This window comes from Cygnus olor, chromosome 3, assembly GCF_009769625.2.
Source record: "Cygnus olor isolate bCygOlo1 chromosome 3, bCygOlo1.pri.v2, whole genome shotgun sequence".
Taxonomy (NCBI): domain Eukaryota; kingdom Metazoa; phylum Chordata; class Aves; order Anseriformes; family Anatidae; genus Cygnus; species Cygnus olor.
This window is the reverse complement of record NC_049171.1, coordinates 6,583,513-6,609,333: the sequence shown is the minus strand read 5'-3', so window position 1 is coordinate 6,609,333 and position 25,821 is coordinate 6,583,513. Positions and strand designations below refer to the sequence as shown.

Sequence of the window (25,821 nt, the reverse complement as noted above, 5' to 3'; positions counted from 1 at the left end):
TCTCAGACAAATTACCTCATGGGCAGTTTAATGTGTGTCACTGGTGTAGATTTTTTTCCCCTAATTTATGGCTGAAGCAGGAACTGTTTAACACTTTAAATACCGACCCGAGATTAGGCTGAACCACCTGTAAGGCAGCGTCAGCTCTTCATCTTCACCTCTTCCAAAGTTGAAATGGCTTCGTATTCTGACATCTGTACACCCCTGTCAATGCATTTCAGTTCAAGACTGTGAAATTAGAAGAAAAGTTTCTAGCTGACACTAATCTCCAATGATTTTCACAATAGTTACAGAAACACGTGAGCAAACAATGCTGTAGGTTCTCAACTCCAGTGCATGCTGATTTCCTAGCACGCTGCAAACTGCTTGTTTAAAGGCCATTATCACCTGGGCATGGCTTTGGAAAGTCCCATTTCTTACAGCAAGTTTACACAGAGCTATCCGCTTACATCTAAAGCTTCCCTGTGCTTCAAAGAAGACAGTACAGGAAGAAAGGTTACAAAATCCTGGTAGAGAAACGTATCCGCTGTCAAGTGATGCCAGAACACATTTGTAGACTCTCTCTGTGTAGCAGTTTCACAAAATGGTTTGAGAAGTATTTTCAGAAAGCTGAATTATTATATTTTGTGCTCGCTGCAGATTCAGATTACAATTTGCAACTTTTTCCCCAAGAATAATATAACTAGCTACAGAGGTGACTCAGTGAGGACAGGCTCACACCTCTGCAGTTTTCAAACAGAACCCCGAGATTTCCTTCTACTGAGACACACCTGTATCAAGTCACTGAGCATCAATTTTAAGATTACATCAATGTTTTTGCATCTGCTATAATCTGTGCTAAACACAGACTGTGCAGTCAGAGTGCCTCCCTGCTAGGAAGAAAGGGAGAATTAATCAGGAAAGGTATCGCTTCTTTCTCACAACACCTGACACGTAGAACAAGCAGAATCTCTAGAAAGCATAAAAAATTACTGAGTCACTGGGAGCAGCTGAATAAATTCAACGCTTGAAACTGAAGAACAGGCAAATATCTGGACTTTCCTAAATAAGGAAAGCTCATCTCTACAGAGGGAGTACGGAAGTAGGCTTGGAGTTTCATATATAGATACATTGATCTATATATGCGTCAAAATCTGGACTATACTATTTTGGAGAACTGGATGTCTAAAGTATGCACAAAACATACATGTCAGAACGGATTCTGATCTGAGGTCTTGTACTTCGCAAATATTAACAAGAGACCTAAACATTTGTCATGTCTTAGCATAGGTTTTTATGGGTGTTAAAACAGCTTCAGCCGCTTTCAAAGACCAAAGACAGACCCAGAAAAGCATGGCAGCACAATGCCAGCACAATGGCCAGCCCTCACAATAGCAGAATAGAGAACCCAAATTAATAGGAATAATTAGAGGAAGCACAGATGTTTACATTAATTTCCCAACCATTTAATTAAAAAAAAAAATTAACCGTAAAATATTATTTAGGTATTAGATATAGAAGTATTTTATGGTGTTGCCACATTTGCAGCCAAATAAAAACATCTTCAAACGTTAACTGAATTTCTTTTCTATTCCACTTGCTTATGCAGACGAAAATTTAATTGTATTTCTTGTAATTGCTCTTACAGACTAACAGTTAATGTCCTGTAAACCACCAGCCACAGAATAGGGCTTTAGATCAATGAAACCAGGAATCACACGTGGCAAAACCTGGATCTGGCTTCCACAGAACTCGGTGTTTTATCAGGCTCCCCAGGAGGGAAGACAGGAAGACACATTTCTTTTCCTTGCCCGGATTAAGTGCCTGAATTGCTGGCCCAGGGCAATGTGCGATCCATTAACCACCACAGGCCCACTTTGATGTTTAACTGGGAACATCCTTTGTTCCTTCTCACCATCATCCAGGCTTCCTGTACCTGTTAGCAGTACCGTGGTCTTCTTCCGTGCATCCCTTTTCCTAAGCACCCAGCTCTTCCCATTCCCTGTAAAGCCTTCAGCACTTCACTTGGGGTCGCTTCCTCAAAGGTTATAAAAAAGCTAACAAACAACACCACCTTTAAGTCCCACCACAACTGCTGCCCATGACACAAACCTGAACATTTGCTGAATCAGGGCTAAAAAATGTAAATCCCAAAATTCCAGAGATATTAAAAGATGTTTGAAGATTACATTTTAACCAAAGTTCCACAAATTAATCAAGATTTTTAATTTAAAATGACTCTTGCTTTCTGCTCCTTTTTCACAAGTGGCTAGAAATGACAGGATGCTTAATCAGCATTGTCATCAGTTTCTGCCAGTTTGAAAGCTTATTACACCAAGTAAAAACTAATGAACACACATACACCAAAATCAGATTTTTAGGAACTGAAAAGTATCCAAAATGATTGTTAAGCCTAGAAAACACCACGTTAATTTTGAGATCATTTCCTACCATTAGACAGAACTCAAGGAAGAGCTCAAGTGCTCAAGGAAGCAAAATGCACACAAAAAAATAAATGTAATGCTGAAAACACTACAGCAGAGCACAGCTAACTGCCTGTCCAAAATGACTATATATCCAAAAAAATTCACAAGTGCTCTAAACATTACAAGATGACAGGCCAGAAGAGGCAGTCTCATGCAAGTTTGCAAGTACAATTACTTCATTCAACCTCATGGAAAAAGCAAAAGAAAAGATTTATTAATGACACTGTTGGGTGTATACACACCTTGATTTATTAGACATGTGACAAAGTCCTAAAAATACAGTTCTGGGATGCATATCCAGAGTCTCCCAGGATATAACAAGCACTACATACATTATCTGGATATTATCTCTTTCGTGTCATTACATACGATAATTGCAGAGTACATATTTATGGCAGGACTTTGAATTTCTGTATAATGAAAAGGTCTAAACTTAACCCAAGTTTTCTGTACACATCCTGTCAATTATTTCTGACCAAGACAGGGGATATATTTTGTGGAGTTTCCTTAATTACAGTTGCAATCACCACCTGATGCAACCTACTCTGCAAACTTCCAGTGAGAGAACTGTTACCCTTCTCCACTGCCTGGAAAGGAAGTTACGAAATTCTGCACAATGAAGTTTAAAAACTAAATAAGGAAGGGCAAAAGTGCAGAGTGTTTCAGGTGGCTAAAGGAGTAACTATGTGTAGATACCGGTTTTCCTTTCTGGACTCAGCTGAGCAACAAACAGCTACACTTGAGTGGAGCAGCACTACAGATATCCTGGAGTACGTGGTTGCAACAGAATAACACTGCAAGCAGATAGACCTTTTAGGAAAGCAAGCCAGGCAGAATAATTGGCAGCTTTAGCAGTATTCAAGTCAACAATCACATTTTCTCCTGCCATCCTTGGGAACAGTACCCCAAGATCCTTTCCACAGCAGTACTGCTACTGGTGCAAAATTTAGGAGCTCTCTCCATTTCCTCACATGCTCAAGCAGTGCTTTAAAATACTAAATATTCACATCCAGCCATGGAAAACTTCACGATCCTAAAGATTTACTCTTAGAATGGAACAACAATCTGCAAATGTAAACTGAAACCTTCTTGAGAGGTGATTCCCTGCTCCCAAAAAAAAATTTAGAGCACGAGTGCTTGTCTAGAATGGGGGAGTTGTCAACTTATTCCACCAAATCTTTTGCACTTGAATAGTGCAGAATGTTTGAGGAAAGCATCTGTGACATTTCAGATCTATAAATTACTTTTATTTACCGTGACAGAATACTACAGTCATATAAATTTCTCATCCTGTATGTGTGCAGTCAGCATAGCTACACTGCATTGCAACGTGAAATAATTCACACATCTTCAGCTGATACCGATAAGGCAATAAAATCCCAGTGTGGACACAGCGATGGTGTTAAGAGACAACATCTGCCGAGCTTCTCCCACTCATGATCAGAGCACAAGAGCTCCCGGAGACATCCTGCTAGCACACATCGCCCACAAGCAGCAGTGCTGGCATAGCTCAGGCTGCAGCAGGCTGAAACTACACTGCGGAGCTCCTATCTGTAAACCCAAACCAACCTCAAGACTCTGCTTTTTCACTCCACATCAGACAGGTTAGTTTACAGAGGGAACTTGTGAGGTCACGACCTTATTGGTATAAACCCAAGCAGTTAATTCAGTGATTCTACTTTAATATATCTCCACGGAAACAAGAATAATCAAAGACAAGCTCTAAATCCTACCATAAACTACTACACATGACTACATAAGAATGTCATTGGCATTATCTGTTAATCTCTTCAGATTTTTAATTCATTTTATGAAACAAAGGTTGCCTCCCCTCATAAGCAAGGTGCACCCGAGCTATTTATCCTGACATTTGGGTTGGAAGAAACCTGTTTCACTGTTTGTTCAGGCAGGACAAAATAGCTGGATAGTCGAGAACTCTCTCTCACCCCATAAACATGGGAATCGCTATCACCTTTCCCATGCTGATAGAGGGGATTAATGAGAACAGCTTGGGCAACCACACACGGGCACTCCCCAAGAACAAACAACAGCACTGCTGACCAGGCTCACTTGTGAAGGGTGCCCTCTGCAGCGGCACCATTTACTCTGAAAGCCAGAAGAAAATCAGCAGGGACGATGGATTGCACCATGGTATCAGCGTGAACTCTCAGCTCCACTTCTTCCCGGGACAAAAAGAGTCAGCTTCTACCCATCACTGTTCTCATACACATAACATGGCTTTCAGTTTTACCTATTTCCTTGATTTCTGAAAAAAAATGAGAAGTGTCAGGTTCAAAGCAAGAATTGCTTTCCTATCAGGAGGGCTGACTTCTTGGGAAGCTAAAGAAACCTCCACGCTCCGAAGTCCCTCATCCCCTAGCAAACCACTTCTCTGATAATTTCCTCCAAACAACCAGAAAAGAACCAGAAAAGAAAGGAAGAAGCCACAAAAATAAATATCCGTTGACCCATAGGATTGATTTATAGCTAATTTTCTCCAAGCATTATGTGAATGCAAAGAATTCGGGCAGAACAGGTGTCAAAACACACAGCCTGGTACAACATCTCACAGAAGAGCAAATCTGAAAACTCTGGAAATAGACAGGCATTTTATTCTGTTACATAAATGAAGACATACCTGCTTCCTAACAACCAGTATGGATTTTCATGGGACTACAAGCTTTGATACTTTATGGTTATTAATCTGTTTTTTCAATCGTTACTACACTAATTGTAACTGAGTTAGGATTCGAAATGAGCCAGCAGAGAGCAAGCTGATCTCGCCTGCAGCCCCCTCCCGACACCACAATTCCTGTTTAGAGTTCTGGGCGAGGTCAATTTGCTATTTTTGAAAAGGAATTACAGAAGATGCTACGTTTGAAAGAGCTTCAGCCAAAGTTTCTCTCATCGGTTCACAGCATGCTCAGGACTCAACAACATCACATGAGCAAGAAACGGAGGAAGGAGGCAGCAGGAATACAGCTGGAAAGAACTAGGTCAGCTGTGCTAATACTGCAACTTTTTCAATGAAAAAGTTTCGGTCTGGGGTGCTTTTAGGGGAAGGAAAGGGGCTCAGGTTTTGTTTTCTTTACATTGACAAACACACAGACCAGGAAGTTGAACTTGAAAGTAACCCCTAAAACCGAATCACCCTGGTTTAAAAGAAATCCTTCACACAAGCACTGTAGCTGACTAAAATTCCTACCTGCCTCCACACAATGAAGAAGTTAACATAAATCAAAACCAAATAATTTTGTTACACAAACAGCTCTAAGACCAAGAATTTACAAAGTATATTAACTAAAATCGAAAAAATCATACAGCAACCACAACTTTTTAAAGTTGCCGTTCCGTTCACGCTCGTTACCCCGAAACACAAAGTCAGTTTACAACACAATGTTTGATTTTAAGAACGGACAGAAAATAAAGCAAGCTTACCACTTCCACGGACATATTTGCTTGAACACACCCTGTGTTGTGCCTTTTTTTTTTTTTATTTAAGGGGAGGAAGAAAAAAATGTCGTAGCGAGCAAAGTTCACAAGTTAACCTGAAAAGGATTCTGGCTCAGTGCTAAGCAAAGCAGGAGCAGCTGCACACACCTGCGCAGGCAAAAAGTTTTCTCTGAACCAGCTCTATGACAGAGACAGCTTCTGCTGAGCAAGCGACTAAGGTGGTGCATATCCAAAATGTGCTTTTTGAATGCCCCAAAGATCATTGGCAAGCCCTTAACTGATGAAAAGTCCTAATTAATCTATCTGCTGCTCCTCCCTCCTCTGACTTACTGCCTGTAGTTTATGATAGAACTAGTTTTACTACCATGAAAAGCAAGCTCGCAGTCTAGCACGTTACAAAGCTAAGATAGAAATAACTGAAATAATAGTAATAGCTGAGCAACCTTTAAGATCCTAAATACTAGCTATACCTTTAGCTATGCATGGAGAAAAAAGCTTTCTAAAACAAGCAGAATGAATACAAATCATCACTTTCAGCTGTCACAATAGTTGGTCGGAAAGTGAATAGAACTAATAAAAAAGATAAAAACACACAAAGCACACCACACACTGCAAATGTTACTATCTCAAAACACACAGGTGCAATTATTCAATTGAGCAGCATTACGCACTGCTCTAACCCATCCTGGTTATGAATGGCTGTGTGCACATTTCACACTGATAAATTTTAGAAAGGGTAAGCCACTGTCAAGGAAAACAATAGAAGTCTGCTAGATTTCCACTAACTCCTTTCAGGAATTTATGAAGTTGTTTATTTTAAATTGTCCCTATAGGAAGAAGGAAGAGAAATGATGTCAGGAACAAGACCTCCAATTCAAATACTACAGACTCACTAAAAGAGTATATGCACACAATCCAAGCTGAAATTTTAAATCAGGATTTGTTGATTAAATTGGAAACCCACGTGCCTGCAGAACTATACAACGTCAAGAGAAAAAGGCAGTTTATTCTAACAAAGAATGTATAAACCATGAGTAAGAAACAAAACTGAAAATATACATTTTGTTATCAGGCAAGCAGGAAAACCAAACTTCATTCTCAAAGCATTCTAAAATCCAACACTGCAATACAGACAGGACATTTTTCAAAAGACCTATTACTGAAAAATTAATTCAAGGAAATTAGCTTCACAAGCAGGCAATATAATTGTTTATACCTTTTATAGCCATTTGCTTGCAACTATACACTCACTGCAAGCTCCTCCACCAGCTCTGAGTTCTCATTTCAGGACTGCTTTGGACAAACCCAACCACCCCCGACTTCCCTCCCAACCTTTACAGTTACCTTCCACTTTCCGTCCCAACACTTGCCAACTCTGTCACCCGAGGACACCATGCAGGCTTTACAGACTCTGCTGAAGAGAGCCAGGTGCCCTACCTCTTCTCTTTCTGTTAACACAAAATCCCGAGGCTTTAAGTCAGCATGAAGAACTGTATCGTTAGACACAGTGCCTCAGACTGCAGTTTGACCTGTTGAGCAGTTGTCATGCAGCAAATGCCCTGTCCCATCTGGTACCAGGAGCCAGGCACCACCAGCCTCCAATTCTTCTATGGATGCTACACAAACATGCAAAAAAAAAATGTGTAGAAGCCAAAAAAAAAAAACAAGCAAGCAAAATCAGCATTTGGCAACATTTAGAAGATTTCACTTGAGGGAAAACGAAGACAAAATGTTCTTCTGCAAGACTATCATAACTCAAAATGAAGCTGACAGCACTCAGTCATGCTCTCAGAGAAGATGCATTTGTCCCATGCACAAGTCAACGCCTGAGGAGTGGCATAAAATGTCAGTAAATCCTACATATTGGCAAAGCTCAGCAGCAGGGAACAAAACAAGACTGGGATCCACTTGAGCTGTGATGGTGCAGTCTGGATCTGGGGCACCCAACACACCAACAAGGCAGGCAGCCCTACTCCTCCTACTGACATTTGGGTTGTCCTTCAAACAGGCTAGAGGCAGTTGCGTGCTGCCTGGCAGCCAAGGACACTTTGCAGCTGCCACCTGGCAACAAGCTTTTCAGCAGTCAGACACGATTAAGAAGAAAAGAGCAAAACTAGCAAAAACCAAATGAGCTGGAGTTACCGCCTTCCCCCCTCAACACTCTTGCAGTTGTCTGACAAAAATCCAAGGCTTCTTTTAAAGAGCTAACTTATCTTCTCAAAAAACATCTAGGATTTGAAATCAAAGAATGTGCACCCACTTTTGCATAATTTAAACTATAATGTATTTATTATGCTTTAAAATATTTTATATGGGACAAGACCAGGCAAATCTAGTTGATAACATGTACACTTTCAACTTCATATGCCAGTCCTATTCAGGTGAGCAGAGATTGATTAACACCTAAATTCTGCACAGAGAGGTTATACACTGGCTTCAATTAAATTCTTAATAAATCAGAATAGATAGACATAGATATTACACAGAAGCACAATAAATTAGGCATATGATGGGTTTGAGCCAAATCCCTACCTAATGCATGGCAGGAAAAGACAGAGATCCTTTCAGAAAGGAATAAAAATTCAAGCCCCAGAATCTCACATTAAAATGTGCAAAGCTTGATGTAAATCTTAGTCCTGTCCACAGTGATCTGTTCCCTCCAGTTGTGCTTTCCACTGACCTGATGTGGCAGATCCACCTCATACTCTCTCGTCCCCACACAGAGGGAAAGACACTTGGGCACCTGGACCAGGTGCATCCCAGGTCCCCCAATCCTCCTAGCCTGTCTTCCTTCCTGCTGTTTCCTGCTCACTGTGTCACTCATAGCTTCACTCTCCTCTCTCTTTCACACAGGCAATGAGTAGTTAGCAAGAGATGGCCCTCTCCAGCATCCCTCTTGTCATTACCCCATCCCACCAACTCTTACACCTCTCCACTGTCAGCCCCAGACCCTCTTGCAGGCGCTGTAGGGTGTTCCTGCTCGGAGCAGTAACACACCCCTTTCCATAGGAAGCCCAGAGGACACACCAGCCACCACCTCGTTTAGAGTTTGAACAGCTGATGGGTGAGGTGGCAAATGAGCAAACTCATTTCTCAAAGGACTTTCCTTGTTCACAAGGCCAAAGTACAGCTCTGCTTCAGCTCATTTCCACCTCCCTCTTGCAGTTCATCAACCCCTTAATGTGTCACACCTGCCCAAGCTGTCAAGCTGGATCATTCAAGTCTAATTTTTAGGCCTGATGTTTGTAGTGGTCTGGTCACAGCAGCATTTCACAGATCTTGCACTATCAAGTAGCCCACAGCAGCAGCAAATGCAGTCTGGGGGAGCTGAGGTGAAGAGGGGAGGGAGAAAAAAAAGCCTTTCTGCACCAACAAAATTCACTCTCGAACTACCACTACCTGTGCATCAAGATTACATTTTTAAGAAGGAACTATAATCAAAAGGGAAATGAAAAAAACATGACCTAATACTTTTTTTGTTTTAATACTTTCCCATCATCTAATCAATGCAAGACAGGTTTTTCAACCTGTGCATTAAGTCTTTACAAAAAAATTAATCAAGAAATCAACCTCATAACTGAACTCCTCAAACAACTTGTCCCCGTTGTCATTCACCAAACATTAAACCAAAGAGGATTTTCTTCTAGTTTCCTTTTCAATTCTCCAAATTCTTATGCTTTCTAGGAAATAGGTCCTGTAACCCAGAGTATCCAACCACCCCATACACATGCTAAACAGCTGTACAATTACAAGTAATTGGAGCTGAGATGCAAAAAGATGAAAGCAATTTAAATCAAAGTTTGTAAAAAGCCCTCCTGCAGCTGCAGACAGGCAAAATAATATCCAAAAAAAACAGTTTTTAATGTACAAACAAGTCAATTCTGACCCCTCTGTGCTGTTCAGTGAAAATATGGTCTTGGTGACCCACCATCTGGAGAACCACTGTGTCTGACACTTTCTTCCTATGTGGCACTTAAGTGCTAGACAAATCAGTATAATAATCATCAAAACACCACTTAATTTTACCTTAAGTTATTATTCATACAGGGGCCTAAACCTGAAATGGATTTTTGCACTGAACTACAAAGAAGTTAAAAATATAAGACAAATAAGTGAAATGCAATCTTACAAACTTTTCCTTGGTAGCAGGCCTTCACTAGGAAGCAATTGGATTATTTCCACCAGTATTAAAAGATATAGTTGAATGATCTAGGTATCTATAAAAATGAATGATTTCACTTTTTCATAAAGTGAAACAGAAATATTGTCAAATTTAATGTAAGCAAGTGTAAAGTGTCTACAATACTGGACAAAATCCCTCTTACGGGTTACCAATATGAAAATATCACAGTAAGATATATTAGAGAATTTCTGTTTTGCAAGGAATAACTTTACTTCAGAAAGACAGGAATATCTAAATTCTCTTTGATTATACTTCATGGTATGGAAGTTACACTGAGGAATCTTTGGAAGTTATTCAAAAGGAGAAGAAAGCATAAAGAAGCTAAGTATATAACATCTCAGTAACAGATGAGTAGTTTAGATGAAAAAGTATCTGGCAGCTCAGCAAACTCTTCAGACGTGGCACATGGAACAGCACAGCTAGATTCTCCGCAGGTTTCTTCATTGTAAGTGATTAATAGACAGCTGCATACTCAGTACTAGATTTAGAAAGCTTCCAGGGAAAACAGAAAGCACATCTGCTTTGTAAGCAGATGTTTTCAGTGAAAACTAGGACACAAACACAGTAAATACAAAAAGTTGTATGATTTCACAGTTTCAGTTACCCTTCAGCAGGACCCATCCCCGTCCTGGCCCTTTGCACAGCCACAAAAAGGCAGTACCAGAAGGAGGGAGTTCAGGGTAGCAAGTGCAGGAGCATCCTTCGAACAAAACAGCTGTAATCCAGGCTGAAGCATCCACATAACCACAGCCTGAGGATGCAGTTTTTCATTACAGCTGAGCTGACTGGGCCATGACCCTAATTTCCCAAGTCTCTGTTGACCTGATGTCTTCTGTAAGGGTAGATTTTGATTTTAAAGTCAATCTGTCTCACTAAAGCAGGTCACCAATGCTGCAGACAACTGCTCATGCACCGAAGCAGTAGCGAGGAGACAGGATACACAGTGCAAGGGCACAGATCAATGCTGAACTGAGCAAGAACAGAAGCAGAACTTACTAAGAAGATAAAAACCTTCAAAAACATACTAAAATATTTTAATCAGCTGAAAGGTCTTGCAATTAAAAATTCATTCCATTATAAATATAACTGGTATGAAACTCTTAACATTTCGGTAATAACTAGGCTGCTGTATGACCACAGCAGAAACAATTCCATGGAGAAAACTCACCTTCACAAAGTTGTCAGGGAACATGCCCCTCTTGCCATTTAGCTCCCCTTCTAGCCATCCTTCTTCTTCCAGTTTTTTCACATTCCTGATTATTTCCCCAACTTGAATCGTTAACTCGTCGTCATGCACTGCGTCATAGTCATACTCCACGATATAGTCCACTGAAGGAAAAAAAAAAAAAACACAGTGAGTGCAACTCAGAAATGTAGAAATGAAACTTTAAAGCCATGCATGAACAAAAAGGCAGACCTAACAACAAATGCTTGGTTGTGAGTTGTAGTGTCCCCGTCCATTTTAGAAAGGAAAAATAGAAGCATCACTTAATTCAAGGAAAACCAGGAACATGGCATATTTTGGTGGCGGTGGTTTTTGTCGTGTGCACATGTGGTAAAAGGGGCTAAGGGGGAGCTGTCCAAAATCCAAGTCCCAGCCTAAGACTTAACAACCATGAACCACTGCCCACAGGGAAGGCATTTGTTATTCAACGCATACTTGGGGGTCAAATACAAGGTTTCAAATTGTGCAGGTATGGTAATGCTTTCTTAATTTTCACACATATCTGCTATTATGCCTACAAAAGAAAAAGATTCAATACTTTTGCAAGTTTGAGCCAAGAAATTTAATACAAGCAAGCCAGAAAGAGCATGACTGACAGTATCAAACAACTTAATATGCACAGATATTTAAAAGACACCCTCCTCCAGAATCATCTGGTTTTGTACAAAGATGAATAAGCAAGCAAGCTTTAATTTTGACATAATTAAGTTTACTCAGAGGAGCCTAGCAATATATTTATGTACTTGTCCATCTGTTGCACAAGATCCACTGGAGTTGCTTACTGGCAGCTGAAGGCTTGTTTGGCAATAAGAGCTCATTTGTTCATCGAGAAATTCTGTTTACGCCAGGACTTTCCACAAACCTGCAGTAATCAAATAATTTCCCCTCTCACAAATCCAGTGAGGACAATCAGGTGCTACAAGACATAACACTACGCTCACCAAAACCTCCCTCTAATCTACAGATCACAACATACACGTGCAAAGACAAGACCACAGGAATGTTGAAAAGACAGAAATCCTGAATAGCTGTAGAGGTTTTTTGTCCCAGTCATCATCCAGGATTTCCAAAGAAAAATTGCAGCAAACACAAATATCAGCTTTTTATTCTTGGAATTTACATGTTGAATTTCCTCTTGTATCTGTCAATGATGTTTAATGCCATCCTCTTTCTCCTATGTAGACAAGCCAGATCTAAATTCTATTCCCCTGCCTGGAAAGTAGGAGGGATGACATGGGGAATGTCAAGATGGTTTCATCCCATGTATTTTTCACGTGATGACACAAACAAGTTACAAATCTCTTCACTGCTTAGTCTTCATGAGGAAGATTTACCAGTTTTGCTTTTCAACATCAGCAAGTAGCATTAGTTCAACTGTTCAGGTGGTTCAGACCGCAGCACAACGGGCAGGAAATCTTTCTACTGCCAAAAGAGCCCAGTTACTGGAAGACATAAGCTGCTGAAAGCTCTTGGAATTATTCTATTTTCCCAAGCAAAACACTGCTCAGTAGTGACAGAAAATGTTTTAAGAAATCGCAGCTCCTTAGAATAATGAGGAGTTGTGTCAGTCCATGGAACGTACTTCTAAATATTTCAAACACTGCACTCTCATTTAAAAGCTTTACTCAAGAATAGACCTGATACTGAAAGTGTCAGCAACCAGTGTAGTAATAGAAGCTGGTCAAAGCTTTCAGAAAAAAAAAAAAATCAGAGTGCCAACCAGCAGAATATCTCAGCAGCATAAACCATCAAAAAATATCTATTTCACCTGCCTTTTGCTTTTTACACAGCTTTCTCAATTTCAAACTCAACTCAAACCAACGATCTGTAGCTTAAGAGTCCACAGTGACCAATTCTTGGACTCAAAATAATCTTCTCAAGCTGTAGCACGAACACTGTGAGGTTTAACACACTTTTTTTGTGCATCCAGCAGGACCAAAGCTCCCCAAGAAGGGAGACAACATTCTGCTGAAGGAACAAGAAGCAATGGGCACCACCCGAAGCCAAACAAATTCCCCTTGTACCTATACATACAACACACCACCCACCATGAGGGTGACCGACCACTCTGGGGAGCAGTGGAGTCTCCTTGGAGGTGCTCAGGGCCCAGCTAGACACGGCCACGTGCTGGAGCTGAGCAGCTGTGAGCTGGACCAGACAACCAGAGGTGCCTTCCAGCCTCAGATGTTCTGTGATTGATTTGAGGGAAAGTTTCACCTTCATTGGCAGCTTTCGGTCATCCAACCACATCATCCAACCATGACAGCTTTCAATGTCACTGCAGAACCTTCCCAGAGAGTGTTGAGGGGTCTGACCTGATTTTGGGTCAAAATTAAATCAATGGTGCTAAGTAAAAAAAAAAATAATAATCAACTGGACATCTTTGGTGGAAATGTGGTTATAGTAGCCGTTGTGGGACTTGTCTGTTCAGGTCTTCGTCTCCAGTAAGATGACAGCTTATTAATAAAATAGACCAAATATGCCAAAGCCAGTCAGCCCCATCAACAACCACTGACTACATTATATCCCCATGGCAGATGAGAAAAGCATCCTATTTAACAGCACGGCCTCTTGGATAAAATAGCGAGCATTACTGGCCAACACAGCTACGTTACCCAAACAAAGCATCCCAATTCTGCTGGCAGAGGTGACCCCTTCACTTCTCTAAAACTTACACAATCAGTTCTTCTGTGTTGGCACCGGGACGCGGCAGAAGGCAAGCCTCCTGATACGCACAACTGCCTAACGCCCATCTTCACTGCTTTTAAACAAAGGGAGCCTTCAGCTGCACAGGCTCTTCCTGGAGTCACCTGTTACAGGAGCCTACAGTACAGGTCCCTCTCGGAACCTACAAATATCAACAAATAAATAATGGGAAAGACTGGAAAATATACTGACATTCAAGCCCGTCTGTGTCTTGAGTAGAAATAGCCAACGTCACACACACACAGCAAAAAGCACATTTTCACATTCCTGGTCCTTTGTTTAGGATATTACAGTATCGTCAGAATTTGGAGACCTTTCTGTAGCAGCCAGAGGATGACAGAAACCAGACAAAGTAAATCCCTCGCAAAACACATATAATAGCTTGTAAAACAACAACAACAGCAACATTGGTGGGACAACTGAAATCCTCGCGAGCTATTCAGGAAACCTTGCTGAAAGCTGCTGCAGGCCTGGAGGGGCAAGCCCGGCACCGAGCCGCAAGAACTCGAGTTGTGTGCCACGCTCCATCGAGGTCTCCTCAGGCAGGGTTTAGGTCAGTCCAGCTGAAAAGTCATTTATTGGAACCTCGAGCCTGGAAAGTTGTCTGGCCTCCAGAAGTGCCTTGCCAGAAAAGCTGCAGTTAAGTCAGAACAGAGAGTTGCTAGAAGCCTGAAATAAACCTCGTTAGCTGTGTAAGCGCTGTTTATCCTGACAATCTCAGGAAACAAAGTTTAGTCTCTTATAAAATTAAGCTAACTCTTTGGTCATTATGTGTGAATACAAACACACAATGCTACAAAGGTACTCACTTTTATCACAAACAAAGCTTAGGTTAGAGACAAAAGATAAACCACAATCCTATCCTTTTACTATGCCACATTTCTTCACAACCATCTCAAAATCAGGTGTTAATCTGAAGGAGAACTTTCCTTTACAGTTGTTTTTCCCTAGAAACATTCCTACAGTTTCTAAGATGACTACAATGAGTTGAAGCCCTTCGTGTCCGAAGAAAAAAACAAAGCTGGTGAAGGGTCTAGGAAACAAGTATAGCAATACCATAGCATATGATCAGCCACCAAAGACAGATCTTTACACTGAAAGAAGCTCTTCAGATGCTGGACACTGAAAACCCACCCATAAACACTAAACATAGGCAGTGCTATAAGAGTCTTTTTCCCCACCTCAGCATCACATAATTCACTGTCACACTGACTTGAGTCACCCATGACTATCCATATGCTCAAATAAAGAGACCTGGTAGACTCTCCATTGCCCATGAAGTTCTAGCCCCTGCTTCCAAAACTTATTAATTTTGTCCAACAAAGCTCTCCTGGTAGGACACATGCACAAAGTGAGCACCTGGCTTTGGACAGCCCCAGCCAAAAGCCTCAGCCAGGCTCCCTCTTCTGTGCTCTGCACCTGCCCCCATAATTCACTCTCCTCTTTAAAGAGTGACCCTAAAAGACCACGATAACCAGTTCCCCAAAGGTTAAAGTATCCCCTTGGGGTACAGACGTGGGTTCGGTCTTCCTCACGCTGAGCAGGTAAGCAGCCCAAATTTCCCACTGTCGGGGAGATGTCTCTGCCCACTGATCTTGTTCAAGGAGGCAGGTACTTCCTTTCAATAAGCGTGACTGACTGAAGCTTGGAGAGATGGAAACACAGAATTTCCTTCTTTCCTTCTCATGGTGCCCAAGACAGCTACATCATTAGTGGAAAGAGGGGAAACTGCAAATCCGTGCTTTCAAGACAACTCAATGCAGGGATGCTGTGATCCCATGCTCATCTGCATGGTCCCTTCCTCCTGCTTAGTGCTGAAATCAGTACTTGTTTGTACTTCTGGTAAATCGGATAAAGAAAATAGCCCAAGCAAAGACTGCCAACTTTCCACAAGTTAATCTCCTTAAGATGGCTCACTGCAGGGTCAGAGGAGCAAGACTGCATCACGGCCAACTTAGATCCACATCTATATCATTGCTGCTGTCCAGATCAGGGGCACGCTCCTCAGTGAAACTCCAACCCCCTCACTGATCGTGCTTCAGCTCACAGCGTGGAGCCACCTCACAGCAGGCAAGTCAGATGTCTTCTCACTGAAACTAAATCGGAGACAGGCATCCCAGGACTGCATCCCTCATTGCACATTAATCACTAATAAGCACTAAGTCCATGGGGTGAGACTGAAACCAGGATGATATGGAAGTGTCGGAAGCATGCAGGTCCCTAAAACCGGGGGTTTTCCCCTACAGGTCCACTTTCCTTGCCCCTCCCTGCTTACTGCTTCACACGTTGCCAAAAGCTGCCCTAAAACCACACCTTAGCATAATGCACAAATGAGCAAAGCCACTGGATTCCTGTCAACTCTTACCTTAGGGATGTGGCTCCGAGCTGGTAAGAATTGAACATGGAAGGAGCGCATTTGGCTAAGAGACCACGCAGCCTACCCACACTTTACAGTCCCGCTCATCACAGCCTTCAAGAAGCCAACGGGTTTAAGTGACGGCACAAGGAACAGCGGCTGGTCCCACTGAGCTCAGCTGTGCAGCCACTGCACTCACGCTCCACGTGAAGGACTTGCAAAACAGCTGTGTCACCGCGACTTACCTCTACGCTAAGCATCACAAGCAAGATCCTCAGCCTTCATTCCAGCCCAGAAGGAAGTTGGGTGCCTTGTGTACAGCCTCAGAAGCGCCAGTGACACATAGCAGAGTCATTGCAACACATGCCTGCTCCCAGAGGAGCTATCCCAGCCATGCCAGCTTCTTTCCCCATCAGCATCCCTACACCGAGGCAGTCACACTGCTTCCTGCTGCTGCAGCTCTCCTCACCCACATCTACCCACCACAAGGAAGGGATGTGGCAGAGGAGATGGTATTCAGCTTAAGGTGATGCTGGCCTCATATTTAAATATTCACTTCAAGTTGTGTTTAAAGCAAAGTGCTCTCAGCTATCAGGATTCTTTACTAATTTATAATAAAAACCACCATGCCAATGGAATTTAAAGATTTTTGTGCCACTCTATACACATTTTCTTTTAAGCATATACAATTGAATCCCAGTTAGCTGTCAAAGGATTATTCCAGTTGTGGCTTATTTCCTAGGTAGAGAACCTAAATCTGTAGGATTTATTAGCCCCTATGCTGGACAAACAAATACTGCTTTCCAGCAACGGAGGTCCCCTCCCTACAAACAACTACACACTGTTGGATCCAAACAGATTCTATGTAACACCAGCTCAGCCACGTCCACCCAGACTCTGGAAGCACCACAAACACCATGGTGCCATCCGCCAGGGACTGGGTTTGGATCCTGACAGGGTCTGCTCCATTTGGAGAGACAGCCTTTTGTACTCACTCCAACACAGCCCGCAGCTTGGCAGGCTAATTAGGTTCGGCGCAACATTAGACGAGCACGGAGCCGCCACGCTGCAAGGCCAGGCCAAATTCTCAACAAGCCCCAGGAGATCCTCCAGCGTAGGAGCTCAGACAGAGCGCAGCCCCAGCCTGAGCTCCCGTTCACACAGTGCAGTGCCTGGACACCTCAGCCTTCCAGCGCTGTCCCTCCTTCCGTCAGATTAAGAAAAAAGTCTTTAATTTAGAAAGGAATTTAAAAATCAAGTCCTTCCAATCAAAAAACATAATAATTGTTGTAAAAAATGTATCATTTTTCAGGTATATACAACATCTTTTTTCTATCACAAGCCACTAAATGTATGTGATGGTTTACAAGACCAGTTAGAAACTCAATGAGTACTTTTCAGTGCTAACAGTAAGGGTATTTTATACCAGTCTACTGTTTTTAGAATGAAAATAAATTAAAATAAGCACACACATACAAAAGTTTTAAAACATACTATGCAAGTCTCACATTATCCAGTATCACCCCTGGGCCTTTATTTGCCCAGATCTCAGCATCAGCAGTCCAGCTACTGTCAGCTTACCATTTCAATTAAATACTTCAAGCTTCAAGGCAAAAAAATTAAGAGGGGAAGGAAAGAGCCAGACTAAAAAGTAGTTCTGTTCTTTTTCCTAAAGCATGGAGTCCCAAAACATTTCACTCTTTCTAACGGTAAACACGCAAAATTTTTGTGATGCAATGTTATCCGAATGTCAGATATATACAAAGAGAAATACGTATCAGCAACTAGCTTTAACACGCCTTCTTTCAGAGACATCCTGCGACCGATAGGTGACCCACAAGATCTCTCAGAGCCCTTAATGAAGTTTCTCATGCTCCCAGTTTCACTTCTACAACCGATGTGCCACTCCGCAGAAGTCGGCCAAGCTGAATGCAAATCGACTTCTACCAGGGGACAGTTCTCCAAAAAATACCTTCCCAGTGCTACGCCACTGACACCCCAGTCCCTATCTCTGGACGACATGATTCCCAGCCAGCTCTAGTCGCTGCTGAAGCCATTGACAAAGCAAAAGTTGAGTGAAGTTCTGCTTTTTTCTTCTTCTTTCCTTTCCACACCCCCCGCAAGTGGCTGATAGTCTTCATTACTCTCTGCAACTTGCCCTACACCGCACCACCACCACCAGAAACACTTTCTGTGTAGACCTGTAATCCTGCTACTGCAATAGCTTCCCTAAAAAAAACAGGAAAATAAAACCAGCAGTCTACCTGTGAGACAGCTGAAAGCCAGGAGCCTTGGTTCTGCCTGTACAGAGCTGCTCCATCTAGAAGTCACCCTGGATTCACCTGGCATTTGGCACAGGTCTGGTAAGTCAATGGTAGGTTCCTCAAGAAATGACTCGACACATATTTACATGAGATTCTATCTAATTTTACAGACCGTGAATGCTGAAGGAATTAGGAAAACGCAGAACTGAAAACTACAGAAAACGGTAACAAGAAGTTCATTTGCATTCTAACAGTAAATCTCAAATGACAGCTTCTCAAGCTGGCTCCAGTACAATTAGCAAGAAACTTTGTGAAGGAAATTAAACACAAACACTGCAGCAGAAATCCTGCCTAGCAGCCTGCCCCGAAGCACCAAAGATGCAAACACCACACGCCTCATTTTCCTACTCTATTCTCCCTTAGCTTTCTAAAGCGTCTACCACTGCGTATGAGCGGATAGAACACGTTTTAAAAAGAAGAGTATGGTTTTGTATGTTTGTTTCCCCCTCAATTCCCCTAAGCTCTCCGAGCAAGAATTACCAGGCTCTCCCCACCCCTCATTACAAGAATGTGTCAAGAGGAGACAGGAAGCATCAGAGGAAAACCGGTACTGACTGCAGTTATCACAGGCTAACTGTGAAAACACACAAGGTCAAAGTGTTTTACCTGGGAAGAAATTATGTTAAACAGAAAGCGATGTTTTATGTTACTTGCTGTTTCTTGCACTGTGTCCCAGTAGAGCTCACTGTAAGAAACCAGCATGGAAATGAGAGAGGTGACACCTGCAGGAAAGGCAGCAAACATCTTCACTAGTACAGCTGAAGAACTGCTAAGCTGATAAAGCACACAAAACCACGGATCTCAAAGGGCACAGGGAAATGTGCTGAGAAATAAAAAATCCTCAAGCCATGACTCAGATACTGTTCTGTATATAGACTTGCACCTCTTCCTCTATCCCTTCCCTTAATTTTATAACATCTATTTAGTAAAACATTCAACATCCAAGGTGAGTCACAAAACATCTGCCTACAGAAAAACTGCCAAGAAGCTCTGAGCAAGAAAATAAGCATCTCTCTTTTGGCTCAAATCCAAAGCACCAAATAAGCAGAAGCACCACAGGGTCAGCAACGGGGTCACGCCGCATTTACAGGTTCGTTAGCATTTTTCCCTCCAAAACTCCACTAGATAATTAGCAGACAGAAATACACGTGAAGGTTCTGTTGCTTATCTTAGCCAGAAATCTTTTTACAAAGTTACCAAAAAATATCTGTATTTGAGTTACACAAACGTTTCCTTCCTTCTGTACCAGGACTCCACATCGCTACAAAAGCTGCAGCTCCTCCTGCAGACTGTTGCGAGGACTCCTCTAGCCAAAAAGGATGGAACGATCAGAGCTCCAGGTTACGAATGCATAAACGACAAAAACAAGAAAGTCTCTGAAAGCTTTCTGAGTTTAAACCAAAAAAAAAAAAACTCCTTTTGCACTACCCCAAAAAAATGCAAAAATGCTTTGATATATAGCCCACAACTTGGCACGTATCTCATTCAGAATGACAATTTGTATTTCTGCAAACATGGCAAGAAGCTGGCTTTGAAATAAATTTATGGAAACTTAAAAGCATCATTCGGAGCATGCACAAAGTGTTCTCTTCAGCTTTAAAAACAGAAATGATGCAATAGGCTGAGTGGTCCCAGACTGGGATCTTTCAAAAACCACAAAAAACGCTTAGCATTAGAACAGAGGCAAGTGCTCCTATCTGACTTCACACTGTCAGGATGGCCCACACTAATTATTGCATTAATGAAGTTAATTTACTTTCTAGTGCAGACATTTCAGTCAATGCAAAAACTGAACTGTTGATTGAAAAGCACAGTTAGAGATCCTTATGCAATGGATTTTTACAAAAGCCAGTCAAAACCACAAATGCTCAAGGGCACCCTGCAACCCCAATCAGATATTTTTAAAGGAGATGAAGTTGCTTCGTTAGCTCAATTAGGTTCTAAAATTCAGGAAATCAAGTCCTTTAAACATTCGTTTGTAACCTCAATTTTGAAGGGATTTAACCATATCTTATTAAGAGTATGATTTAAGTCAGCGTGGTTTGCAACACTTGAAATCACAGGGGGAATTAAAAGGTTTGAAAGGACCTCTGGAAGGCGCTTACTCCAAACTGGTCACAGCAAGGCTGACCTCAGAGTCAAAACAAGCCACTCGAGGCGTTGTCCAGCTCAATCTTGAGACTTCAAAGGATGGAGGTAACACAAACACGCCCAGGTGCCTTTCTGAGATGAATCTGTTGACATCCCTCTTGCATTTGAGAGGAAAGGGGACCAAAACTGGACACGGTATTTTAGATACAGCTTTGCAAGTGCCAGCTAATAGAATCAACAAGGTTCAAAAAGACCTCTATGACCATGACATCCAAGCACCAACTTGAACCTCCAAGTCCCGCCACTAACTGGTGTCCCTTAGCGCCCCCAGCACGATTAGCAGGGACTTCCAGCTACTCCCCTGTAAAAGCCACCTGCCATGCAGCGAGGCCGGTCCCCATCGGTACTGGATTTTCTCTTTCACTCATTTCTAGGACTTACAGGAGGCTCCTGTTGGCCCAGTGCCCCTGCAGCACGCCAACCATCCCCTCCTCGCTCAGCGTGGGGGGAGGACGCACCGTCCTATCGTCTGGGCGGCTGGATATCATCACCAGCCCCGTACCAGCCCCAGGAACACCTCGTCAACGGCTGCCAGTTTGGCCTTGAACTGTTGACTGGTTGGCTTGGGTCCCAGCCTCCCTCCCACCTTGCAGTCTACCCACCTAGCCTATTTCTCCTCCGTTTGGCAAAATGCCACGGGCAACAATGTCAAAGCTCTGCCTGTATATAAGAGCTCATTCTCCCCTTGTCCACAGAACTGGTCGGGTTATCATAGAAAGCAACCACGCTATTTAAGTCATTTGTTCTCCGGAAATCCATGCTGGCTGCCCTGTCACCTCCTTGCCCTTTGTGTACCTTGAAGCAGTTTTCCCGAAGGTCTGCTCCCTCACTTTGCCAAGGAGCGAGGTGAGGCTGACTGCCCATACCCCCAGGTCCTCCTCCTCACCTCTGATCAAGAAAGAAGGAGTAACCCCAGAATGTAATGAAGACGTAACATTGAACTAGAAAGCAAATATAAAATCTTGCTGGTATCCACAGGGTGTGTTTTGCAGAACACAAGTTTCATCTTGCTGTTATTATATCCAGTCTTCTGCTAGGCACTCAGAATGGAGAAGCTAGGACTGCCCCCGTCGTTCTATATTTGAATATAATCTCACACACTTTGGAGAAAACCAAGCTCACGTGAACATGCCTCTCAGCCTGTTTCCCCACTCTACTCTAATTTTCTCCCTGTACACCCATTTGGTTGAAACATGTCAGATTAATGTCTCAAAATAAGCGTTATACCTTTTTTTTTTTTCCCTACCCTAACACTCCTACTCCTTTAACCTGCTGGTTGGCTAACCGTCAAATATGCAGCCTGGAAACAGCTACAGCATGTGCTGTGTCTTGCGTAGCTAATTGATAGTAACACAGAACTGCAGGTATTTAAGGAATTTAGGGAGGGAACGGAGACATTACAGAAGGTTATGAAAAACCGTCTGGGGCTCAGGATAGTGCTCACTGCAGACAGGAGAGAACTGAACACAAGTTCATAGAAAGCTTACCATCATCTCCACTCTTCTCACCACATTCTCTTGAAGAAGCAGTTCCGATTCCAAAAACCACAGGAAATCCCTTTAGTCTGTCCCCGTGTATTTCATAACCACCGAGCACAACCCTGGTGACCCAATTACACACACAGACAATAAATAATAATAATAATACACATGGAGAGAATGAACAATATAACTTCAGCTGCTTTTTTTTTTTTTTTAATTAGGTCAGGATTTACCACTTCAGCTACTACACAGAACTGCAATACAGCAAGACACAACTCAGCCTTGGTAGGAAATCAGTACGGGCTTCTTGCTACATGGGCATGGCACACGGTCTTACTCTGACAGCACGTTTTGTGTTTTATAAATAGATTTTCTTCACCTGCTATTCATCAAGCCAGAGTCTTTCTGCTACTAGTTATCTACTAAGATATGTTTTCTTCTAATACATACAAGCCATTTACATTACATCCATGTATTTCGTGATTTTATTTCATAAAAATACAGTATTAAGATTGCAAGATCTTTCCACTTCACAGACTCTCCTTCTCTGTGCTGAAGGAGGCAGTGTATTTTCAGAACCACGTGTAATTTGGCTCAAGCATATAAAGCACTGTATTTGCTTTCTGAGAGCAAGAGAACATCGTTTATAATAATTTATGCTTCATAAAAATACTTTTTTCTGCTGTTCGCAAGCACTTTTGGAGAAGATCTGCTGTCTCCTTATCTACCATACCTATGACAGTATGGGATTAACACACTCATCTTCCTCCTAATGTCTCCTTACTCCCTTCAGTATTTCTACTGCCCCTATTTCCAAACAGGATCTCATTTTACCTCACTTCAGAAAAGCTCTAATTCACTTGGGACACTGAAGTTCCCAAAGAAGAACCTGTGTCCCACTCTCCCAATGATTATCTGAAACTGCAGACGCTCCCAGGCAACTTGTAAATACAGCTAAATTTGTGAAGCTTCACTTTAAAATCCCTGAACAAGAGAATTAACCACTTGCAAGACCAAACACATGGGGGTCTGCTTTTCAGGAACAGTTGCTTTAGTCATTTTTCAGAGAGCATAGTTTCTTACAACTAGACCAACGATATTTGATGATGAAGGAGTGACCCTGCATGTTTTCTGTCCCTACTTCTCACACCGCTGACTCTCCCCTTGCACTGGTCTCACGCTGTTGGAGGGTGTGCCGGCTTAATTTGCTACCAAACCAGCCAGCTGGTTCTCTTCCAGTTGGATTCAACTCTGGCCAGTTTCTTCTACTAGATCATCCCACGGACACATGATCACTAAAATCTGCCAGAAGAGAAGATTAAAGAATACATTGATAAAGTCATCAGGCAGGGAATTACCATATCTAGAAATGATGGATCCAGCACTTCCCTTGGCAACGTGTTCTAGTAGTTAATAGCTTCACTGATAGAAACATTTGGATGGTAAGATAAATTATACTGCTGTTTGCACACGTTTTAAGTCTTAGGTGGGCTTACTCAAGTTAATATTACATTTATCCATTTATGACAGCACTAAATAAGCCAACTTCCAAAAAAGCATTCAAATAATGGGGATGTTCAAACAATGGGAGTTCATAAAAAGTTTAAATAATGGGAGTTCGGCCCAGCTGAGGAGATTCAAAATACAAAAGGACAGAGGTATACTGTCACAAACCGTACTCAGGCTGCTTCTCAATACAGACAGACTACTGAGGACAACAAAAACCAAACCCACAGAAACACAAAAAACACCTCAACAATGAGGTCCAACTGTTTATGAAGTATTTTCCCTTTAAAGCCATCATAAAGTCGATAAAGACACAGGCATAGCTTAAAAATGGCTAACATGGATGGAGGAAGACGACAAGAAGTTTTAAAACAGCCTTCTAAAAATCAAGTACAAGAATGCTATGAAATAATCAGTCTGCTGGATCATGGACGTTACAGGGAGTGATTAAGATAGACTCTGAGGAGAAATTTAAAGTTTCAGCTTGAATCAAGTGCAAAGTAACCACAGGCTAAACTGTACAAGGTGAGATTCTTTCCCTTCCCTGGCCCCTGAAATGCATTCCCACCCCCTCTCTCACACAGGAGGTCACGACTGCTCAGTCGGAGCAAGGCCATTCGGCCTGCCGGCAGGACGGTAAACCAGGCAGAGCAGTTTCCCCCACATCAGGCAGCTTATCAGCTCTCACCACGGCCTCATAACCTCCAGAGCCAAAGCAAGACAGGGAGAGTAACCGCAAAGCTTCGGCCCTTTGTGGCAGCAGCCTGAAGTTATCTCCAACAAGGCACAGAGCGAAACTGTACCCACAGGATGACTTTCAGAGCAAGTCAGATTACATGCCAGTCAGCCCTACAACAAAGCCTTTCCCAATTAGAGATACAACTTCAGAGTTAAATGATGTGATTGGCCTTTACCAAGAGTGAAAGCTTTATGAAACTAGCGGTTTCATTTCTCAGAGCAGCAAAGATGAAGACTTTTCTCTCCCCGTTCCCAAAAACACATTGCATGGGAATGACTCAAACCATTCTGACAAGTTTGCTCATTGTTCTATTTTTGCATTTTTCCTGAAAAAAAAAAAAAAAAGCAGAAACAATGCAGCTTAGGAAAAAGAAAAATGGGCTAAATTAAGGTATACCAATACATTTCCAATAAACCCAACTGAACTAAAGTTGTAAGAATCCTTTCCACCAGGCTTTATTTCAGCTAATGCTCTAAATGCACCCCAACTGACACTACTTTAAGTAGCAACCTCACCTTCCTCTTGCTTCCATCCCGTATTTTTGCAGCCATGAGCTTCCTCTCAATTCCTGCAGAGCCAGCCTGGCTGAAAGCTATTTCAGGAAGACAGGGAAGTTTCAGATGATTCAGCTTGTACAAACAAGGAAAGAGGACAACAATCACTGGCCAGAGCTAAGTGATGGGTGAGACTTAATTTCTGCACCAGCTTAAAACGCTCAAGCTTCATATACAGTCAAAAACATGTGACTAAGGCTGACAACTTAATAATTTTCTCCAAAAGGTAAAAATTGATGACTTAGAGTTTTCTTTAGATGGTAAGTCAGGCAAATTTCCAGGAACTCTGGAAAAACTGTTTTCTTAATTTAAAATAAAAAAATAATAATTCCAGTCCAGAAAAAAAAAATCTATTTACAGTCGCTGAGATGTGGCTGCTGCAGAAGCAGCAACAAAAAGAATAAAGAGAGTGCTCAGTGCTGCTTCATTCCAAAGCCATTTGCATATTTCTCTGCTATCAGACAGTATCACACTCATGGTGATTTCAGTCCTATTCAGAAAACAGCATGAGCTTAAGCTATTCAAATAACTTAAAATAATACTTTACCTGGTTGAACCAACAAAGGTGATAAAATTGATTCTGAATTTCTTAAACAGTAATGTCAAATTTAAACTCTAAAGTTCTACGTTCACAAAGCTATTCTGTACTAAGACATGTGAGCATACAGATCCCTGCTT

General features: G+C 42.1%; 1 protein-coding gene across 1 annotated transcript in view; it reads right to left on the bottom strand.

Annotated features, from left to right (window-relative positions):
• LOC121068788 (CD2 associated protein) overlaps window positions 1-25,821 on the bottom strand; it is a 76,348-nt gene that overhangs the window by 44,132 nt on the left and 6,395 nt on the right. The window contains exon 2 of the mRNA XM_040554322.1: window positions 11,270-11,430. Within this exon, the coding sequence (XP_040410256.1) occupies window positions 11,270-11,430 (161 nt within the window). The remainder of the gene's footprint in view (window positions 1-11,269; window positions 11,431-25,821) is intronic.